The 23,047-nt window shown below is 41.9% G+C and overlaps 1 protein-coding gene across 4 annotated transcripts in view; it reads left to right on the forward strand.

Annotated features, from left to right (window-relative positions):
* The first annotated feature begins 5,486 nt into the window (after nt 1-5,486).
* LOC146867851 (non-selective voltage-gated ion channel VDAC2) overlaps nt 5,487-23,047 on the forward strand; it is a 65,402-nt gene continuing 47,841 nt past the window's right edge. The window contains exons 1-2 of one of the 4 annotated variants that reach the window (XM_085608557.1): nt 5,487-5,667; nt 21,458-21,529. In XM_085608557.1, the coding sequence (XP_085464683.1) occupies nt 21,463-21,529 (67 nt within the window). In that variant the 5' untranslated portion in view covers nt 5,487-5,667; nt 21,458-21,462. Of the gene's footprint in view, nt 5,668-5,777; nt 5,877-6,040; nt 6,110-19,813; nt 19,870-21,457; nt 21,530-23,047 lie in introns of those variants that run through there. The other 3 variants (XM_085608554.1, XM_085608556.1, XM_085608555.1) reach the window with 3 other exon arrangements.

Below are 23,047 nucleotides of genomic sequence, written 5' to 3' on the forward strand. Positions count from 1 at the left end.
GTGAATGTTTGATTGGTTCTGATGCTCGGTCCATCACCACCCTCTTTTGTACCGCTTTGTTCGCCATAAGTTGGCAGGGTATGCTCAGACGTGAGTCCCTTGCTCACTTTGCCACTGGATTCAAGCAAGCCTGGCTGAAGACAGCTGAAATGCCAGAAACCGGTCCTAGGAAGCTTGTTTCCTGTCCAGGGAAGGCATGGCCTTGCAGTTCGGGCTGGACTGTTCCCATGAGGCACAGGGTCAGACTGATTTGCATATGGCCATGTCTGAACTGGGGTGGCAGAGTGGGCTAAAGAACGGTGATGGATCAAACCCAGATCTGTTGACTGGGTGTGAGTGTTTGATTGGTTCTGATGCTCCGTCCATCACCACCCTCTTTTGTACCGCTTTGTTCGCCATAAGTTGGCAGGGTATGCTCAGACGTGAGTCCCTTGCTCACTTTGCCACTGGATTCAAGCAAGCCTGGCTGAAGACGGCTGAAATACCAGAAACAGGTCCTAGGAAGCTTGTTTCCGGTCCAGGGAAGGCATGGCTTGGCAGTTTGGGCTGGACTGTTCCCATGAGGCACAGGGTCAGACTGATTTGCATATGGCCATGACTGAACTGGGTGGCAGAGTGGGCTAAAGAACGGTGATTGATCAAACCCAGATTTGTTGACTGGGTGTGAGTGTTTGATTGGTTCTGATGCTCCGTCCATCACCACCCTCTTTTGTACCGCTTTGTTCGCCATAAGTTGGCAGGGTATGCTCAGACGTGAGTCCCTTGCTCACTTTGCCACTGGATTCAAGCAAGCCTGGCTGAAGACGGCTGAAATGCCAGAAACCGGTCCTAGGAAGCTTGTTTTCGTTCCAGGGAAGGCATGGCTTGGCAGTTCGGGCTGGACTGTTCCCATGAGGCACAGGGTCACACTGATTTGCATATGGCCATGTCTGAGCTGGGGTGGCAGAGTGGGCTAAAGAACGGTGATGGATCAAACCCAGATCTGTTGACTGGGTGTGAGTGTTTGATTGATTCTGATGCTCCGTCCATCACCACCCTCTTTTGTACCGCTTTGGATTGCTTATATTCATGATTGTCTCTTTGGCTCTTGGAGTATATGAGTACACAAGATTATTATTTTTTCTTTTCTTTGTGTTTGCGTTCCCTAACTTTTAATCTTTATTAATTTTCACGAATACCTCTATTTTAATTTTGACTTTTGTCTATCACTTTCTTTTCACTCTTTGGCCTCTAAGTAATACGGTTATGATGATATCATAATTTGGGTTTTTGGGTCTTTGTGACTTTACTGGTCTTCTCATTGGCACCTTTATTAAGATTCACTCACCTTGTCCTCATTGCACTGGTGTTTGCTGCAGATTTTTCACGAGGTGGTCCTACTTCTAGTATATAGCTGGTGTTGATTTTTGTCAATTGTTCTTATGAGTAATTTGTATATTTGTTTGTTGTAGCTCTGATGAAGTCTGAGGTTATAAACTTCTAGACAAAACATGTGTTGGCTCAACCTGTGGCTACCTGTTATATTGAAGGAACAAAGAACATTGTATTGGACACACATAAAAACGGAATAAATCTTCAAGAAAATGAATTAAGAAGATTTCAATACTATTACTTGGATTAATTACGTTCTTTTCTGTGAGTGTGGCTCAGGACTTTGACTTTTTGGTTTTCTATTTGAGTGTAGACTTGTCTACACTCTGTCAACAACGAGTGGCAGTCGTTGCTCAAATTCCTTGGAGCACTATCATAGATGAAATTAATATCATTGCTTGTTAATACTTAGTAGCATCGTGGTGCGCAGCCTATATACCACTACTGCCTTTCAGTTGCCTTGTTACCTATAGTGAGATGTTCCGCTTATTCTGATCAGACAGGTTCTTTTCTTTTTTGCTTTCTGTAGGTCCAATAGTTGATTGATCACATGGATATCTGGAATGGGAGAGCGATCTTTGGGACCACGCCGGACATCATCATAGTCGGATGTCAGCCGCCCAGGCTGGGGAGCTGATGTGGAGATGTGTCTATGGGGGGACGATGGTCAGACAAGGAACTACAGTTACATATCAACTGCTTGGAACTCCTGGCCGGATCCTTTGTGGTCAAATCCCTCCCCAGAGACAGAATGTTCTGTTGCATTCTGCTTCGGATGGACAACATCTTGGTGATCCAATACATCAATTGATTCGGAGGCACCTTATCAAGACACTTTCATATCTATGATTAAGCAATTCAGAAGCACCACAAATATTTAGTGATTGTGATCTGACAATGTCACAGATCAAATTTGTATCTATTTCAAACATTTGTATCTAACACTTGTTGTTACATGAATCACTGAACCAAAGTCTGTTGGTATAGATTAGCAAGCCACAATCTGTGATGACATCCATTTGCTGTTACTCAAAGAGCTGCTACGGGTGTTCATTGTAAACTTGAGGCTGACTGAAGCCTTTGCCTCTTCCTTTCGTTTCCATCCTAACTGGGGGTAACTTATGACAAGTTTAAGTTTCGGATACATCTGGGTATACACAGGTGACTGTGCTCTAGCCCATTCGGTCCTTGGGGCTCCAAGGACAGAATTGCTTATGTGCTTTGATCTTCAGATTGGAGAAGGCCTGGGCCCCTGACCTTCCTATTTTTTAAGAATTTCGAGCCTTGAAAAAGGTGTCAAAACGACAAAACACATGTCGGCTGTGAATATCATTTACTGACCTGCGTGTCAACAGATTGTGGCTTGTTGATCTATACCAACAGACTTTGGTTCAGTGATTCATGTAACAACAAGTGTTAGATACAAATGTTTGAAATAAATTAAAATTTGATCTGTGACATTGTCAGATTACATTCACTATATCTTTGTGGTGCTCTGGATTGCTTAATCATTTGTATATATGTGCTAGTTCTTGTTTCATATATTGTTTACACTATTGTGGTGGCATAGTGTTGATTAATTTGAGCACACTATACTCGTTTTTACATGTTACACTTACCCTAAACCTTACAGATGTGCTGGCAGTTCTAAGTTACCACTGCCATCGAATTTTTTCCTATTGGCCACACTTTCGCATCTGGTGAAGGATTTCTGGCATTACTGTCTTCAGAAACAGATTTTGGTGATGCTAGAGTGCCTACCAGGGGTACAGAATGCAGTACCGGACTGGAATTACAGGAACTATTTGGACAGCAGTGTTTGGCAGGTGAATCCCAAGATTTTCCAGGCATTGATGAACAGATGTGGTCCTTGCGATCTGGACCTTTTTGCATCTCAGTTGAACCATCAACTTCCATGTTATGTGCGCTGGAGACTGGACCCGGAAGCCATAGCGGTGGATGCCTTCCTCCAGGGCTGGGCAAAGGACCTCCCGTATTCTTTCCTACCATTCATGATTTCCAGGGTTCTGGCTCAGGTCAGATGACAGTCAGCCACCCTGGTGTTGGTCACACTGATATGGAAGTCACAGGCATGGTTCCTGACGCTGTTGGAATTGTCCAGGGACCTTAGAATTGCACTGGCCTCATCCCCTTCGCTTTTCTGAGACCCACAGGATTGCCTGAACCCCCTGGTCCTTGAAGGACGCCTCCCCCTGGGAAGACAAGCAACTTTTAGAGGATGCAGCAAGCTTTATCCAGCAGGCGTTGGCCTCAGGCACCATCAAGAGATATCGCTCGGCTTGGAGACAATGATATTGTTGGTGTGTGGAAACACATCTGGATCCCTTGGGGGCAGAGGTTACATACATCCTAAATTATTTGGCATGGTTGGTACATTCAGGGCTGGCATACCGTACCATTAATTATTTTAGGTCGGCCATAACAGCCGGACATAACACTATTGATAGCAAACCAGCAGTAGGAAAACCTCGAGTCTGTAAGCTGATGAGGGGTATCGGACTGTCTAGACCACCGGAGCCAAGATATTCAGGCCTATGGGATCTTAATGATGTCTTCCGGCTAATTCTTAAGTGTCAGAATAACGAATACTTGTCACGGAAGGAACTCTCTGCAAAATTGGCCATTTTACTTTGCCTCATTTCATGGAAAAGGGTGTCAGGTGTGAGGGCATTAGAACTGTGCTAGAATGTTCACACCGGAAGGAGTCACATTTACCCTTTCTAGAAGAACTCAGACTAATACCAGGTTGTTATCTTATCATTCATTCTCAGAACACCCTAAACTATGTGTAGTCAGATGCATTAAGGCATATGAGGAGATGACAGTGGACATTAGGCCGGCAGGTGAGAAACAACTTTTAATTGCCATGCAAAAAATGATTAAAGCAGTTTCATCTCTATCTATTGCCAGTGGGTAAGGTGGATCATGGCCGAAGCTGGTGCGAATGTGCATAAGTTCAGGGCCCACTCCACAAGAGGGGCAATAGAGTTTACGGCCATTCAGGTAGGTGGCAGACCATAAATGCTGCGAATTGGTAATCCAAGTTTACCTTCAAAAAGTTTTACTTCAAACCCATTTTGGGGGCCAACACTCTGGTAGTATGCTTTGAACATTCATAATCCTTGCCTCCGGTCCTGACATAGAATGAAAAATGTCCTAGCTAGCTGGATAGAAAATTTCAGTTCTATTAAGGACAAGGAGGTGAGGATTATCCCACCGGGGGACATCATGGAATGATCTCTGGACCCACCCAGGAACACTTCATTATCACTGAGTAATGGGATTAGTATGCGTTTATCTAATTAAAGGATTATGGATATGAACATGTTTTTCTCGAAAATTCGATAGAATATTGATATAGATATCATGGTTGTGATTGAAATCAGATTATGGTACAAAGCATTGGATAAAGGGTGTTACCTCTCTGTTGTAGAAAATTATCAGAAATTCGACTAGGAAAAGCGTTCAAGGTTGACTTACTTCAGTGAAGAAGAACAGGAAGGGACGTCATAATGTTATATACACCGGGATAATCCGTGATTGGCTATGGTTGGAGGATGTGGTCAGACGGCTAGATTGCCGACTTTGGTGTTGGAAACCAAGGTTCGAGCCTCAGGGTTATGTCCACATCCTGTGATTCTGGGCAAATCACTTAATCTCCCTGTGCCTTAATGTGTCCTTGTGTAACGTAACCGGTGTTCATGTAAAAATACCTTCGGGTCGAGTTTGCGTAATATAAATCTGCATTAAAAAAAAATTGCTACTCATGCCACTGTGGTTCATGGGATATGTAGTCCGCTGTTTTTTTTAATTGGTTCTTTAAAGTCTGCTAATTTAATAAAGTGAAGAAAGAAATACATAGTCCTCGCCTCCTTGTCCTTAATAGAATTGAAGAAATGTTTCATTCCTCATTCGTTATATTGCCAAGTTTTACGTAATACTCCAACACAAACATCTCACTTTTCACCTAAACCCATCCAGCGATGGTAGTTGCACAGAATGATCCAAAAGGTAAGACTACGGAAGAAGTCACGCCCAATAACGAAAACTTAGCAACAGGCTCCCACTACCAAGGTCACGTCTTTTCCCAAACTAATATGGCCGCCTCCGTGCTTCAAAGAGGCTGTTTCTCGGTGCAGCTCACAGGTGCACCTTAACGTCACACAAACCAGAACTCCCTGTACGAAGATAGACGGTCCATCACATAGGATCTACGCGACATTTGCAACGCATAAGACGCTATCAGTATCCAAGCAAGTGTGGTTATCAAAACACGTATGTATGGAATAATTCTTTTTACCCACGTATCATGGCCGCCACGAGTAAGACTATGCGCGAAAAATCGTATCCAGCATGCGCGTTTCTTCTCTATGTTGCGTTACACGACCAGTTAACGTGCCCACCCCTTGACGTCACTATCAAAGCACGCCAAACTGTGAGGGACCCGGAAAGCCCCATTCTGTTTCTCAGTCGCTGCCTGATAGGTGAGTATACGTAGAAATGGAGATTAACTGGGTGGGGGTCCTAGCAACAGGGATCTCGGACACTGTTACGCTAATTGAAGTCTTTAAAAAGGTAAAATAAATCCGCGAATCTGGCAGTTTAAAGACAGCCTTGGCCGGGGTCCTGCGGAGCGTAGTGACGGTGGCGCAGGGGCGGGCGCTTTCTCCTTCACTTCGCCCTCCAGTCGCCCGCACGCAGCTCATCTCGAGACCTGGTAATTTGGGCTAGTAGAGGGTTTTCAGGGACACGAAGCACGACAGCAGGATTAGGGTGTCCCCGGGTGTATACATAGACCCATTATTTTATAGATTAAGTTGAGAACAGTTATGCTTTCGCTGGAAATTCTCGTGGACTATCAGGGAATCAAATCCAGGCACTCTGGGCCTGGGTCACTCTAGTCTACCCTTTATGGTCTGTTAACTGTGGTGTTGGGGCGTAGCCCAGGGTTTTGGGTAAAAATAAAAAAGGCCGGTTCCCATACCGCGCCTGGTCGTCAGATTGGTAGAGTTGCAGGGCCCATTTCGAAGCGGAATTCCCCCCACACGTGCGGAAGGGAAAAATCAAGGAGAATAAAAGAAGCGGTGGTTGTCTACGTCTAGTACAAAGAGACAAAACTATTTGCATGTTGCACTGTTCAATGCGTGTATTCATTGTAATGCATTGTAGGATTTCTAAAAATTGTATTAACTACTCTACGCCGTAGGTCGGGATTTTTTTAAATGGTGTTAGACTCTCAAATGGCTTTAAGTGGTACTTGTAACTACCGCATCGTTTGCGTCATGCGTTTGTGAGTGCTGTAAAACAAACTCATTTATTTAATTAACAAATGTTTATTGGCTGACAATATAGTAATTAGGAACATGTAGTACATATAGCTATGACAAAAAAAATGGAATTCTTACTAAAAATGTAATATTTGAAAGTACATTGAGTAAAAATCGTTTTTAACTCCTGAATGAAGTCCTTTCATTTCATACATTGTTTCATCCGTCCTAGGTTTTAATATTTTCGACACATACTTTTTGTCTTAGCTCTTTTATCGCACGCGTTTTGATACTTAATTGCACTTGTCTTGTGTAACTTTTTTTCTTAAATCGGTCGCTAATTTGATGAACCATACTTTTCCAAACGCATACTTTTATCACAGTATTATTGCGCCTCCAATTTTACAACTCGACTGTGCTTGTTCTCGTGCAGATAATTTTCTAAAACGTTTGATAAATCAGAAATGCCGTAGGGGGCAGTTAATTGTACAGAGGCTGCTACGAAACTACATTCGACAGAACGCATACTATTTTCATATTTCCTTTTCATTGCCCTCCCCCGGGATGGAGTTAACCAGGGCGGAGCAGGCCTCTCCCCGAGGTCTAGCTTGTACATACCAGTCATTCTAGAGCACACTGACTTGTTACCAGGAAGCTGTCACCCGTTCATCTGTAACTCAGTCCGGCTGTGCTTCTTCCACCTATCTACCCAGCATTTGAATCTCAAGTTAAAAAAAAAACACTGGGGCATATAATCGAGAGATATATCGCCGCGTTTTCGGCACACAGTGGCGATTTTATCTCAATATTAGCAAGGCGTTGCTAACGTGCATTAGCGCATGTTAGCGCCCGAATCTGCAACGCATATCATGACAGCGATGGATATGGCTAATGAGATGCAAAGTAGGCGTTCCCTCCTAGTACATGTGACATGATCGCAAAACCAACATCGTGGTATTAATGCTTCCCCTGAAGAGCAAAGCGATGACAAAAGGCGCGCTAAGCCCACATTATCGCATGATTCTAACGCCTGAATAAAACCAGACTTAGCATTATTGCCTATGGGAGGTGGATTGTATGGTTAAGTGCACACTCCCCTATTAACAAGCTTTTCATTTCATTAGTGCTGTGAAATCATTGCTGGAGTTCCCACGCTAATGATCATTATCGCAGTCTATCGCTGGATTGTACTTCGCCTGTTAGCAAAGCGTTAGTAATACGCCGCTAACATGGCGATGTAATTCAGCAGTAGAGGGAGATAATGAAAAAGTGCTAATCACGATTTGCGATATTTATCGCATGTTCTTGATGATATGGCCCATTGTCTTTTTAGCTAGCCTATACTGGAGTGCTCACACGTTAGTAGGACTGACGAAAGCCTCTATGGTTTGCCCTAATTCCACAGTTGGTTGCTTATATCTGCAAATCATGCATGCAACTCAAACTGTACCTACCAGATTTGTATGAATTATTTGCTGCTACAATCTTACACTTGTTACGCCTTTTTAATGAATATAATTTAGCGGCAACTCGTACATTTAAGGTGTTTGCATCATGTATCCTTGGCCACCTTTTTAACACTTTTGGTTTTTCCATTTAACCTATATGCAGTTTACTGAAATACATGAGTGCGAAAGACAGGCTTTTGTAGAGCACGCCAGTGTTTACTATATGGGCTCGGCTTCAAAAGCCCACCCTGCAGTGAATCCCGTGATCTGTCATGCTTTAAACTGTACACACTGGTCAGCTTGTAATCGAACCTTTGACCGCCAATTGGATTATATTCTTTAAACTTCTTGGCATTGATGTCTCATATCTGGCTCTGAACAATCAGTATCTATCCAGTTTTGGGCCGTCAGTGTGGAATTATTTCCCACCTAGTGCTTTAAATGGACAGGTACTCAGTACAAGCACCTCTTTAAATTGGAGGCGGGAGTACTTGCACTTCGTAGTAGGGTTTCAAAACTTATAACTAGTGTACATGCTCGTCTGATTTACAGACAGGTACTCTGGGATGCTTGGTGCCTACACTTATATTTACATTTCAAGGACTGCTCCCATCAGAATGGAGATGACGAACTTGAGATGCACTCTGTCGAGGTGCCGCGTGCCGACTTATTTGTACTGACTGGAGTGCCCCGCACTGTAGTTTCCTATCACTTCATTTTATACGTTAAGATTCAAAGCTTTGCCCCGGGGAACGGAGTTAGAGGTCTGCCATAATGTAATAAGTGCGCTCCAAACATTTCTTTTCAGCAGTTTCCACATATTGCTGAGGCGTGGCCCTTGCTTTCTAGTAGTGCTGAAGACCCAGCACACTTTTTTGCAATTATCACACTTTTCCTTACTATGTTTTTGAAAAGTGAATAATCTTTCATCTGCTAACTTATGTTAGTGGTCATGTCCTAACAGTACAATGTATGGAGTCAGCCCGTGTAGGTAGTTGTAAAATACAAGGTGCATTTGTTGAATGAGTGTCTTTTCTTAAATACTTTCACATTGTATAGTGTCTGTATTGCTGTTTAAAAGTTAACTGTTCACTGAAATTTAATTCTTAACTACCCCTCAACATGAAGCATTTCTTCATGGCGTGGCGCTTTTTTTTTAGTAAAATAAACAAGGTGGGTTGTTAACTCTCTATTCTGTGCAGTCCTGCAATTTATGGAGCTTGAGGCCAGAGCTCCTTCAGGCAGCCCCTGTACAGCACAGCCCCTTTGCAATGGTAATTGCATTGTTGGCTTTCAAAGGAAAGGCTAGTTCTGCTGATGTTGTTCATGCGGTTTGCAACTCTGGGATGCTGTTTGTCCATCAGTTATTGGGTAATTTTTTCTTTTTTTGTGATTTTTCGAGCTATTGCAGAACTACTATCTCCCATTAGGAATTGCTTTTTGCTTAAACCAACTTAAGTTTGCAGCAGTGCACACTTCTATTTTGTTTGGTGTTGAGCATTGGAAAGGCCTTGTTTTATCACTGCTTGTAAGTGGAAAAAGCTTTTTCAGAGGTCCCAAATGTTGGCATATACTGTTCAGCCTGTGCAGAGCATATGAAAGCTTTGCAAGAGGACGCGAAGCCTCCTGGTATAGGATTTTGGTGCTGTTAGGCTGTCGCAACTTTAGCAAGACTTTTTAGTTCAATGTGTGAATCCCTCCTAGGGAAACTAGAATTCAGGGTTGGTGTTGATGTCTGATGAGATATATATATATATATATATATATATATATATATATATATATATATATATATATATATATATATATATATATATATATATATATATATATATATATATATATATATATATATATATATATATTCATTCAGGCTCGTGGTACCAAAACAAAATACCAGCACTCACGGGAACAGTGTCCTCAGTTTATTGAAGGACAAACCTCACGACAAAACGCGTTTCGGCTGCCGCCTTTGTCAATTGTGATCGGCGTGCGCGTTAGGTAAACATAAATACTTTACACATGTAATTGAAATGAACATAGGACTTCCATCAGTCATAGAATGGCAGCCATTATTAAACATGCAAAGTCTACCGCTTTCTTAGCATATACTGTTGTAAACATGCAAAGTCTACCGCTTTCTTAGCATATACTGTTGTGTTCGAACTAAAACATCCCGCCCTGGATGGGCGGGATGTTTTAGTTTGAACGCAACAGTATATGCTAAGAAAGCGGTAGACTTTGCATTTCAATGACGTGTAAAGTATTTGTTTACCTAACCCGCACGCCGATCACAATTGACAAAGGCGGCAGCCGAAACGCGTTTTGTCGTGAGGTTTGTCCTTCAATAAACTGATGACACTGTTCCCGTGAGTGCTGGTATTTTGTTTTGGTATCACGAGCCTGATTTAAACACGCGGTGTCCGTCACCGCTCTGAGAGCACCCGACCGAGAGTGAAGAGAAAAAGACGGAGCCCTGAGCTACGCGTTTCGGCTAAACAGCCTTGTTCACACGATGGGAATGCACACAATTGTCACCATTTTGTACACTGATCGTTATTCAGTTGTTGCAACATTACGAGGTTGTCTACATCACTTATATTCAAATCCAAGTCTAAGGCAGCACTTGTCCCGCTCGATTGATTGCGGGATCTTATTGGTTTCAATAGATGCCATTTTTTCAGTTTCAGTTTGCGAATGAATTTTTTCGCCGTTGTGATTCGGGCTGAAATGTGTTCGTATACCTATTTGGGATTAAACCTGTTGTTTAAGTGCAGAGGAGATGTGTGATACGTATCATGTACCTTATATTTTCCACGTTACATATGGGAGGTGATCCTATGGAACTATTTTCTCTTGGTGCGAGTTATCTAAACAAATGCAAAAAATCTTTATCACACAACTTTATTGAAAATGAAATGTAAATTTATGCATATATGGTATATACAAAATACATAGGATATGATGCAAGATATGTGGACATCCATAGGACATATGCAGTATAACCATTTCAATATGGCTGCGATATTTTCACCTGAGTTTATTTTCACCGAGAGGCTGTCCTTTGTGTTTACTACCCCATGAATGACGATCAGTGTACAAAATGGTGACAATTGTGTGCATTTCCATCGTGTGAACAAGGCTGTTTAGCCGAAACGCGTAGCGTGGAAATAAACGTCCTATTTATCATTTACTCTGGAGCCTGAGAGTGTATTATTATCGCATATTGACGGACTGAATATTGGAATACCGGGTGCTCTTCTGGTGTATACACCACCCTCCACGGGTCCAAGGTCTCGCAAGGAGCGATCTTGGTTGTATGTATATATGTGTGTGTGTGTATATATGTGTGTGTGTGTGTATATATATGTGTATATATATATATGTATATATATATATATATATATATATATATATATATATTCACTGAAAAAACCATAGGTTTCACACACGTTATAGTTAGGAATTAGCATTTAAAAAACCTTGCAAATTCACTGAAAAAACCATAGGTTTTCACACAAGTTATAGTTAGCGGATATTTTACTGATAAAAAACCATTGAAATTCCCCCGTTATAATTAGTGCAGGCAACTATAACTCACGCGACCGCAATCCTCTGCTGATGACATATGTGTCTTTATGAAAAAAAAATATTTGTAATATATGTATAGCTAAAAATTTATGGAAGAAGACATGGGTAAATAAGTGTCTAAATACAGTATTAGCATCAGCAGAGGATTGCGGTCGCGTGAGTTATAGTTGCCTGCACTAACTATAACGGGGGAATTTCAATGGTTTTTTATCAGTAAAATATCCGCTAACTAGAACTTGTGTGAAACCTATGGTTTTTTCAGTGAATTTGCAAGGTTTTTTAAATGCTAATTCCTAACTATAACGTGTGTGAAACCTATGGTTTTTTCAGTGAATTTGTACGTTTTTTTAAATGCTAAGTTACTTTACGCCATTCGTGGCGTGCGCGCCCACTTAACGCAGTTTTTTCAGTGAATTTGTACGTTTTTTTAAATGCTAAGTTACTTTACGCCATTCGTGGCGTGCGCGCCCACTTTACGCAGTTAGTGCCGTGCACGCACGGTGGGCACGCGGTGCGCTACGCGCACCGCGTGCCCACGTTACGCTGGATGGGCCATGTACGCACGATGCGCTTCGCGCACCGTGCGCACATGGAGGACATATTATGCGCTTCGTTGTGAAAGGTAATGTGGGATTATTTATGATTATAAATATGCCATGCACAAATGGTGCCCTTCGGGGAGCATTTGCGCACGGGGTGTGGAGAGTGTGGATATTTTATTTTTTTTTTACTTTTTTTTACCGTACGCGTACGGTAAGCGTAAACGGCGATTTTTCAAAAAAAAAATTTGAATTTTTGCCCTTGGGGGTTCTTTGGGGACACCATCAAGGCTAGGTGGTTGGGAGCAGTCTAAACAGCCCCTTTACATGTTTTTTGCCTTTGTATTTCCTCCCCCCCTCAGAGTGCGAGATAGAAAATGGCGGCCGCCGCTTCCTGGTTTCGACCGATTCGAATGTTTAGTAAGATCTAACAGCCAATCAGAATCGCGCTCGCGCACGGCACCGTACGCGTACGGTAAGCTTACCGTAAGCGCACCGTAAGCTGCCACAGATGTATATATTGATTTAAAGGCTATTTTCTCAGGATCTACTGAACAGATGTACACCAAACCTACAAAAGGCACTTCCTTGACCTGTAGACTACCTCTCTGCCAAATTTCAAGTAACTCTGTTCAGCCGTTCGGTCTGTAGCTGTGTCTAAAGGTCCTATGGAAAAATGCATGGGGAAAAACGCGTTTTGGGACCCCCCTTTTTTCTCAGCCCCCGCTTGACGAATCCCCCCGAGACTTTCAGGGTAGGAGCGGAGCATAGCGCCCCACCTATTTTGAAAATTTTGCGAGGATTCGTCGACCGGCGCCAAAGTTATTCCAAATAGAATGTTGCGGATTTCCTATGGAAAAGTGGTCCTAACTATAACTATCTACTGGCGGTCGCCAGTAGATAATATATGTGTGTGTGTATATATATATATATATATATATATATATATATATATATATATATATACATTTTTTTTTTCTTTTTCAGGTCTTGCTTGTGTGAGCATGCACCCTCGCTTGTGAGACTCGTGTTCTATAATGGGCTTGGAACCCACCAATTGCTTACCATTTGTTTGCAGCGTTTTACTTATCTTTGCTGCCTTTTAAATTGGGCAGTGCTTGTCAGGCGTCAGTACTTTATTTTCTTTCAGTGGCACATGTACCATGCAAAGATTAATTAACTTGAATTAGCATCCCTCCGCTGGCAATCTGCTCCTCGTGTTGAAATTCAGCTATTTTGCATTATTTATTTATATATATTTTTTTTAACTCTGACTTGGTTAACGCTGGCTTTCAGTGCAGTTTTTCCCTTGCCACCACCCTGTTTCTTCTCCTTTCACCTACCACCCTCCTGCCCGTCTGATTTTCGTCCCTCCTCCCTCTGGCAGTAGTAAAAAAAAAAAAAACAATGCCTTTTATGTTTTGGGTTTTAAAACATAAGTGAAAAGTGCAGTACCGGAAGCTGTTCCTAGAGGTCCCTAGTGAGCAAGGCACCAGCACTGCTTGTCTAGGTGCAGCACCTCAAGCTTGTTTTAGAGGTCCCTACTGAGCATCATAAACTTTGAAGATGTGGTAAATCTACCCTACCCATAATGCATTGCATGCAAGACAATACCACAACTACAGTCAAATAGCTATGTCCATATATACAATTAGTAGCCTTGAAATGTGACAAAAGAATTATATTGATTCCGGGTTAGGTTGTACTCTATGTGGAGCTGATAAAGGGAAATTTATAGAAGGTCTAATATAAATGTGAGATGTGATGGGTGCAGTACCTCAAGCTGCTACTAGAGGTCCCTAGTGAGCTAGGCATCGGCGCAGCCAGTACTGCAAGCTGCTCCTAGAGGTCCCTAGTAAGGAAGGCACCAGCACTGCCACTACCACAAGCTGCTCATAGATGTCCCTAGTGAGCGTCAAACTTATGGTCACATACATTACTCCCATAATGCATTGCATGCAAGAAGATACCACGAGTACATTCAAATAGCTATATCCATATATACAATTAGTAGCTTTGAAATCTGACAAAATAATTATTTTATTAATTCCGGATTAGGTTATACTCTGGCACTGATGAAGGGAAATTTATAGAACTAATATAAATGAGATGTGTAGGCGCAGTACTGCAAGCTGCGCCTAGAGGTCCCTAGTGACCATCAAACTTTGAAGATATGGTAAATACTCCCTACCCATGATGCATTGCATGCAAGACAGTATATTCAATATATACAATCAGTAGCTTTGGAAATGTGACAAAATAATTATTTTATTCCGGATTAGGTTGTGCTCCATGTGGAGCTGATGAAGGGAAATTTATAGAAGGTCTAATATAAATGTGAGATGTGCTAGCGAGTAAAGTAACCATTGCCAGCCATGTTTAGGACCAAGTGAGTGTCCTGTCTGAAGGCCTTTAAGAAAACAGTGCCTTGAGGCTGTAATTAAAACCTAGGGTGTAAAAACACATGTAATAGGGGGTGTCCTCATGAGAGGCTACAAAAAGAGAGAAGACAGTACTAAGGAGGGACTGCAAAGCCCAATGAAAAGCCACCATTTACAAAGGACAGGAGCCAATTAAAAAGTTGGGTGGTAAGTAGGCAGAGCTTTATGCACATATCCTGAATACAGCATGTCTCGAAGAGATAGTGCGAGCGCTGCCTAGGCGAGACCTAGAGTGATAAAGCCACCAGTGCTGACTGCTTCATATCACTTAAATAAAAAAAAATAAAAATAAAAAAAAAAAAATCCCATTACTCGCCCCCACCAGATTGCCAATAGCTCGCTCATAGGTGAGACCTATTGGCTTTGCCAATGCTAGTCTTGGACTTCCCGATACGATGTTGCACAACACAATTATTCAGTGACTTTCCCTAGGCAGTAATGGAATTAAGCCTCCTTCCCTTATGTGCTTTAATGTTGGGTGGTTGGTGAATGGTGGCTGTACTGCTGTAACTTCCAGTATAAAGTTGTCAGAAAAGGTTGCAGCAGATAACTGTCTTATTTATTTATTATTTTTTTCCTCCGGGTCATTCTAATGCGTACAAAGGAATGGCTGCCCTGGGTTGGCACAGTCCTGGTACAAATAGCGAAAACAATCCCTTATACTGTTTAGAGCCTTAAGTTGCGCTATCTCCAACTAAATAATGCCTAATGAGAACTTAAGTGGAAAGCTAAAGTTGGATGTGCCTATCAAAAAAAGTAGGAGGCTTGGTTACGTTTATTCACTTTTGTTCTATTACACCACACTGTCTTTTAGTCAATTCAAAATATATTGAGTGCTTAGACAGTGGAGTGGGGTTGCGGGAGAACATAATCAAACAATTTCTATGCAGAGACTGAGGTAGTAAGTGGGCAGAGATGAGGTCTTGAAAGTAAAATTGGGGGTGTGAACGGGAGGCATTTGAAGTAACATTTGAACACAGGAAGGAGGTGCACAATCTATTTCAACATACTGCTAAGGGGAAGAAGACCTATTGAAAGCAATATTCGGATATCAGTGAAGGTGAATTTAAAGCAGTATTGGAGTTCTTGGATTGGTCTTCAGCTGATGCTTTTTTCCCCAACCTTTTCTGTAATACAAGCTACTTATTTTCTATGAAAATTATCCCAATTTACTAATATTATTGGTTTGGTAATAGTGACCACATTGGTCAAGATCAAGTTGGTGGCCACCCCATGCAAGATTGTCAGCAGTGATTTGCTCAGTGCAACAGGCAGGCCTTGTTAGCAATACATAACCATCGCCGCAAAGCCCCTGGCACCAAGGTAAATGAGTATTAACTAAGTCTACCTATTGCAGCAATTCACTCTTAATGAGTTTAAAGTATTTTTTTCAACCATTTTTCTTAAAACCTGATACAAAATATTGGAGTTAAAAAAATGCATAGATTTTCATCTTGAACACACGCTTTTTAATTTAGTATAAATATATGAATTCCACCAAGGAGAATCTCCTGTATTAGCAGGAGACCTACCTACAGGGAGTACAAGAGCTACCAGTAGCTCACAAGTTACTTGTTGGAGAAGCCTGTCATAGACTGATCTTCTCTCAGTCTGGAATGGCCTGGCCTAACCACCTTGTGATCCAGATCTGGCACATGTATCTTTGGATTGCTGCTCTGGTGAGGCACCAATGCTTTGACCTTGTTGAGGGCCGTTGTCAAATTTCTGATCAATTGCAGGCTGCTGAGCAGGGAAAATTAGTCTTTTTTTACACTAGGAATTTGTGGATCAACAGGAGACCGCAGTAGAAAGCTGTACAATTTAAATGAGGGTAGACTTCGCAACTGCAAGTGGAGAACAGTAGGAGTTATTGAAACGTTGGGCGCACAGCTGCTTGGGTTGTCCCCTCTCACTGTCCTGTAACCTAGAACCCACTCTTGGCATACAAGCATCACCGTGGCTAAACTTCATTATATCCTGAAGTTGTTGAGGTTTTCCTTATTTCAGCAGCACATGGAGTGCGCAAAAAACTCAGCACTAGACTGAACGAGAGAGACTCTTCCTGCAAAAAAATCGCAGAAAAGACTGTCCTTTGGATGTCAGGATGAATGGTTGTTGTGTCGGAAGTGTTGTTGTGCTACTACCCCAATAATCTTCGTAGCCCTTAAAAAATCCTACTGGAATGTTTTTGTTTTGAAAAGACTGGAAACCACAGTTGTACAATTGCGTAACTTTTTTAAAGTAATACTTACGCTGCCAAGTCTTGATCCCTATGCCTTGACTGTTTTACGTTTAACAATACGTTCTGGATGGGCTTACACTTCTAGTGAAACCTCAAGCCTGTCATTGTATTGCTCCACCTTGCGCCCTAGTTCATTACATATTGTCCTCATCAGTGGATGCCAACTTGCAACTGACACTTTTTTGTCACCTATCAGATGGAATATGCCAGGGGTATGGAATTTTATAAAATATCTGCCTGTAATGGGATAGGATGCTCCATGAATCTTATAATGGTTACAAAAAAAAATCCACTTGTTGCCTTTTGGTTCCATGCATTAGGGTGACAGTTTATGGCAACATTTTTATTGAAGCAGACATCTGGAAATAGTCGTTATCACTATGCTCGGCCTCGCATTATACTGGGTTGGTGTTTTAGCAGTACCCAATTTTTTTTTTTCTTTGTTTATCTTTCTGCAAGTCTAGATACTGGAGCAGAAACTATCAATAAGTGATAGTACCAGGGTTGAAATGTCCTTTTGAGTCTGTGGGTGGCTACAAATGTGCACTTGTAATGGTTTTTTTGCCAACTCTTCTCACACTGGGACACGTTGGAAATGTACTCCACGCAAGGGGAGAAGTAAATACTTTTTCCAGAGTGGTGGTATAAAGGGGTTGTATTGAAAATAAACTTACAAACGCTCAGCAGATTCTCACATGAGCAAACATAAACATGCATATTTGCTCATGCAAAAACGCAGTTCACAAGGGAGTCCGGTTTCTAGGCCTCCTGTAAATACTTTTGAATTCATGAGCAGTAAATCTACACTAATGTGAGGATATACTATGGGAACTGGGAACTTTGTGACCCTTAAATAATTGGGCCCCTAAGCATCTCGATTTTATGAAATATTTTTTATCTATACACCTTCTGAGTGACAGTCTACTTTTTCACAAGGAGCACATCGGCACACAAAGTAGGTAACTTCAGTTCCATGGACGAATATGGCAATGTGTATTTTTTGCAAAATGCATATTGACAAACCATAAGCTTGGCAAATCCGCAGCCCAGACTGCTTCTTTGCCAGTACTTGTTCATTTTCATGTTTCCCATGAACTTGCCAAAACTGTTTTTAAACTAATTTTCCTTTATTACTTTGGGATTACTACTATGAATCCTACATTTTACAAAATAATGCCTCACAAAAATTGAACCTAAAATTGCCCAGTTTAGCAAAACGTTTTTCTTCTAGTTATTTTTGTGTGTTTTTTATTTTGAAAAAAAAGGAATCCTCATTCTTGCTTTCAGACTTCTGCAAATGCTTGCATTTAATCTAAGTAACAATAGGCTCCTTTGGAATTCTTCTCATTAAATTGTCCTCATTCATACGTACTCATTCACTCCAATGTATCCCTGTATGTAAATAATGGAATCCTAAATGTATTACCTTGCCAGTAATATAAAAATAACTTTATTTATTGCAAAATAAATGCTATTCCATGGATAGAAAGAACACAATTAAATCTTTAACCTATATCTATCCAAAACTGTTTGAGGGTTGTTTTTAACACTGTAATTGTATAGGCATTACATAAGAATAAGAATTCCAAAGGGAACAGCCTATTATTTGTCTAAACCCAGTTCCCTTTGTTGTTTTTGAAGGGGGTCTCTCTCCTTTTTGTTTGAATGCATTTAATCTAAGAGCATTATAGGTAGCCTCAAATTGTTAGTTTAAAATGTGTACGCATTTTTATACTGAAACCACTTTCAGTAGCGCAAGTTGAGCTCACAGCAGTTCCTTACAGCTCTGAATCTATTAAGAGTTGGCATTAGTGAACCATAACTATACATTCTAACTCCATGAACATATGCATGCGAATCTTACCTCCACTGCAGGCAGTGCTTTCACTGATCCATAATGTGGTACTGTGAATTTAGTTTGGAGGGGGGGGGGGGACTTTTCCAAACGACAAAATGGTCAGCTTTCTTCCTCTTCATGTTTTCTCTCTCTCCTGGAGCATGGACGCATTACTTGTCTTTAACCTGCTCACTTTCTAAGATGTTACTTTTTTATTGTGTTTAAGCCCTGTACCAGAATGAGTGTTTTTCATCCATCTCCCTTGTGTTCTTCTCCCCCTGTGTGTTCCACCCACTGACCCTCCACCCGCCTTCGCCCTGTTGTCGGTGTGGCCGCCCGCCTTGTTGTCGGTGTGGCCGGTCGCCCTGTCGTCGGTTTGCAACCCACCCGTCGTTGCTCTGTCGCCTCCCTCCACCTGCCGTCTGTCGCCCCCCACTGCACTGTTTGTTGCCCTGTCTGCGCTCTATTGCTGTGCAATATTACAAAGACGTAACTGCATAGCTGAGACCTTTTGGCTTTGCCAATGCTTGTGTTCCCCCGTGGTGACAAGTGAGTTCACTCACATCTTTAAACACTACTGCCACGCATAAAGTAAGAAATATTTTTATAATCACATTACTTATTTTTTAATCAAGTCCTAGTACTGTTATACTCTCGAACTTGAGTCCTAGTTCAGCACAGACTGCCCTTGCTGTAGGGTGTTGACGTCCAAGGGGGGCCTATTGGCACTTATCATATGAAACGTTCTCCTCCGGGTGTTGAAGCTTAATTCGAAGCATTTACTTCTGGTTCAGAGTTCACTGTAGTCCCTTTGTTGTACCTGTTACCATGACCACCCAGTTCTTTGTGATGCACAAGTGTTCTATGCCAGAATTCTCTTCCGTCCTCTCAACTGCCATGGCTACTTGGTCTGCTGTTTGACCAAAGGCATCGACTTTCAAAGGACAGTGAAAAGACCAGATATTTGATGACGTAGATCGAATTGATTTGACTTTAATGCTAGGGAGAGGATATGATGTCTAAAACTTCTAATCCCGAATGTCCTGTGAAGGTTACAGATCCTGTGAAGGTTACAGGTCCTGTGAAGATTACAGGTCCGGCGAAGATTACAGGTATGGTGGACTCATGGGAATGTGAGCTCTGTATGACTGGAATCTAAACTTTGGATTGGTCTTTACGCACCCCCTGGGTATGTTTTGCTAACCTTAAGATCGAGTTTGCTGCCCAGGATGAAAAAGAAAATGTTGGAGAAAGGCCATAGTAGTAAGTGCTAAGTATAACTTTTCACAAAAGTACTTTTTTCAAGTTTTAGTGGTGTATCTGGTGCCTAAACACCTAACGGTGGGCATCTTCCGGTTGCTTGAAGAGTTTGTATGTATGTGCTCGGGACAGGTGTACCTCGGAGGTTCATGACCAATCAGGATAGCGAAGATTAGGCCACTCAGTAGCTTAGCCTAAGCATGGTGTGAGTAAAAAGAAAGCGAGAGGCTCCCGTGGAACGTAACAGAAGGGAAAGATGCAAGAAGTTTTGCCTGGACGTAATGATGGAGTTGATATCTTCTTGAGTCCGTATTTGAATGCTTTTATTAGTGCTTGGGCTGCATCCTTTTCTCTTTTCATGTAGCACCAATGTGCTAGATCAGCTGATCATTACGTTTTAACTTGGTACACAGTACGTTTTTTTTTGCCTGTACATTGTCGTGCTTTTTTCCTATTAAACCACAATACTTTTATGTAGCCCGAACACTTTTGTCATGGAGGTTGTTTTTGAGAGGGTGAAAATACACTAATCCATCTTTAAAACACTCCCAGGCTTGCTTTAATTTCCTTATTTTTGCTATGGCATTTTTCCATTTCTAAAGAAATGGAATACAGCATTATGACCCTCTTTATTTCCAGTGAACGTGAGCCATATGTAATGTAACGGCATGTGCATATTGGTCATTGTCATTGGTATTCCCTCACTGTGCTTATTGGGTGTATGAGTTAGTGCCCCTCACACTTGTAAGGAAGGGTTCATTCATAGACTGGATTGTGATTCAACTAGTGATCTCAGAAGTGTGTGCGCCCTTTCCTCAGCCAGTGCTGGTTTCGCATTCATAGACTTTGAGTGAGCTCTTGTTGTCTGGAGTGATACAGAGCGCTTTGCCAAGGCGTGTTTTGATAGATTAGGTCAATAAACCTATCTATTGTTTAGTCTGGTGGGTGTTATTGGATGCCGATTGTCATCTGCTAGCTAATATTGTGTATATTGGATTTACGAGTAATACCAGACGTTGAGACCAGTGCATGTGGTAATACTAGAGGTCAGTGAATGTGTAATTGAGATGCACGGGGGGGGTAGAGAACGACCTGCAGAAGAGGGCACATAATATGGAATGCCCGTTAACCATCAGCTACATTCTAGACGACTGGTGTTGACCATAGGGTATACATATATCAAGACACCTCTTTTGGATTTGTGCTGAATAGACTTTTTAGATTGTGCCTGGAACTCCTGGCTCGTTCCGCGGACATGACTGTGGCCACTTAGCTTTTTGTCTTTCGGTGTAAATGACTGTATTTTGTGTTTTCACAAGCACAGTGGTAAGGCAGTTCTCATATTTTTATAGACACGTCACTACTGCTCTCATTGCGCATCAGTTTTGGCAAGGTACTTGTGATATTGCTGTTTCAATATCTTTGTCTTGTTTCTTCCAGATATAATGGCTGTTCCACCATGTTATGCTGACCTTGGCAAGTGCGCCAGAGATACGTTCAACAAGGGATACGGCAAGTTTCGATCTTCAAATAAATGCATGATTTGATCTTCAAATAAATGCATGATTTTGAATGTGAAGCACACCATTTATCAATCTCCGCATGCAGCGAGGTCGAAGGACATTGTCCGGAAACGTGACCTATTAAAGAGCATAGTCATTTTGGAAGAAATGACGACAAAACAAGGCAGTTCAACAGTATTGTGCAATGCTTCACTGGGGTTTGGACGAGGTCTCTGTTGGCAGGTTATCACTCAAGGGCTGTTGGTACACTGTATATAGGAGAGGGTTTTGGCATTTCTTTTGAACATTTGTTTGCATAAGTGTACACAATTTTGTTTTAATATTGCAAGGTTCAGTGTGCCATGTCACTCACTTGGCAAGCTTTTGTGCGACATGCATATCTTCAGCATGTCGTGTGTATTACAACTTTAGGGTGGGTTTGTGTGGTGTTGCTGTTATTGAGGGCCTCGAGCACTGACTAGGGCATTGTAGCAGCTACTGTCTGTGCACTAGATTAAATCTTGAGGAGGCGATGAGTGCTAAAACTTGAAAGTATGCTCTACACCTGATAAGGAGCTAAGGAAGTAGAGTTTTTCCACAGTTAAATTAATTTTCCAGTGAGGACTTCGAGTTCCCCTATAATTGCTGCAGAACATCTGGCATTCTTCACTTATGCCAAGCATTGGAATTTGTGCTATTTTGTCCTAGCTCCTTTAGTCATATGCGTAGGATGTTCAGTATCAATGGGCTGATCCTTTGTAGGTGCATTAATAGAGCGGGCATGGCAGGGGCATTACTCCTGCACTTTGTCAGCCTCATGACACCTCGTCCATTTTCTCTACATTGTGAGTCTTCTTCCTCAGTCCCCTAAACAACTGGTGATCCCACTTACCCCCCGCCCCCACTCACTTTTCCACAGCCTCTTCTGTTGTACTATAAATCACACATTCACCGAAATATATCAACGAATGAGACGGGATCCGGAAATGTTTTAGTATAGGAATTAAATATACTCTAGCAAATTTATCTTGCACGTGAAAGGTGGGAGGGTCATCTGTGGGAACGGTTGTATCAATCTGAAAGAACGTTACATATGGTACGCAACTAATTCTTATAATGGGCTGCAGATTCTGTAAATATTACCAGCCCATTGAAAAGGAGTGAGGTTTGAGAACCACACCAGGAGTTACAGCGGGGATTGGAGCATTCTCCTGCCAAACACTTAACAGACAGTCCTTGCTCTTTGGGACACTGCAACCATGTTGACTCGGAGGATGCTCTCAAGACCAAGTGCCAGCAATGCAGTTTGTTTGGAAATAGACACCCCTAAGCAGAGAACAGTTGTTCCAATGTAGAATGAACCTGAAGAACTTCAAGGCCAATTGTGCCTGCCAGTTTGTGGCAATGTTTCAATGACTTGGACAACCAGCTGGAAAATGATTGTTTTTCACACTGACTTCCCAAGCTGAAAGCCCTAAATATCTGCCAACATATTATAGCCTACTCTTAAGGGTTGCATCCAGTGGAT

The sequence above is a fragment of the Triturus cristatus genome, chromosome 1_2 (genome assembly GCF_964204655.1).
Source record: "Triturus cristatus chromosome 1_2, aTriCri1.1, whole genome shotgun sequence".
Classification (NCBI taxonomy): Eukaryota; Metazoa; Chordata; class Amphibia; order Caudata; family Salamandridae; genus Triturus; species Triturus cristatus.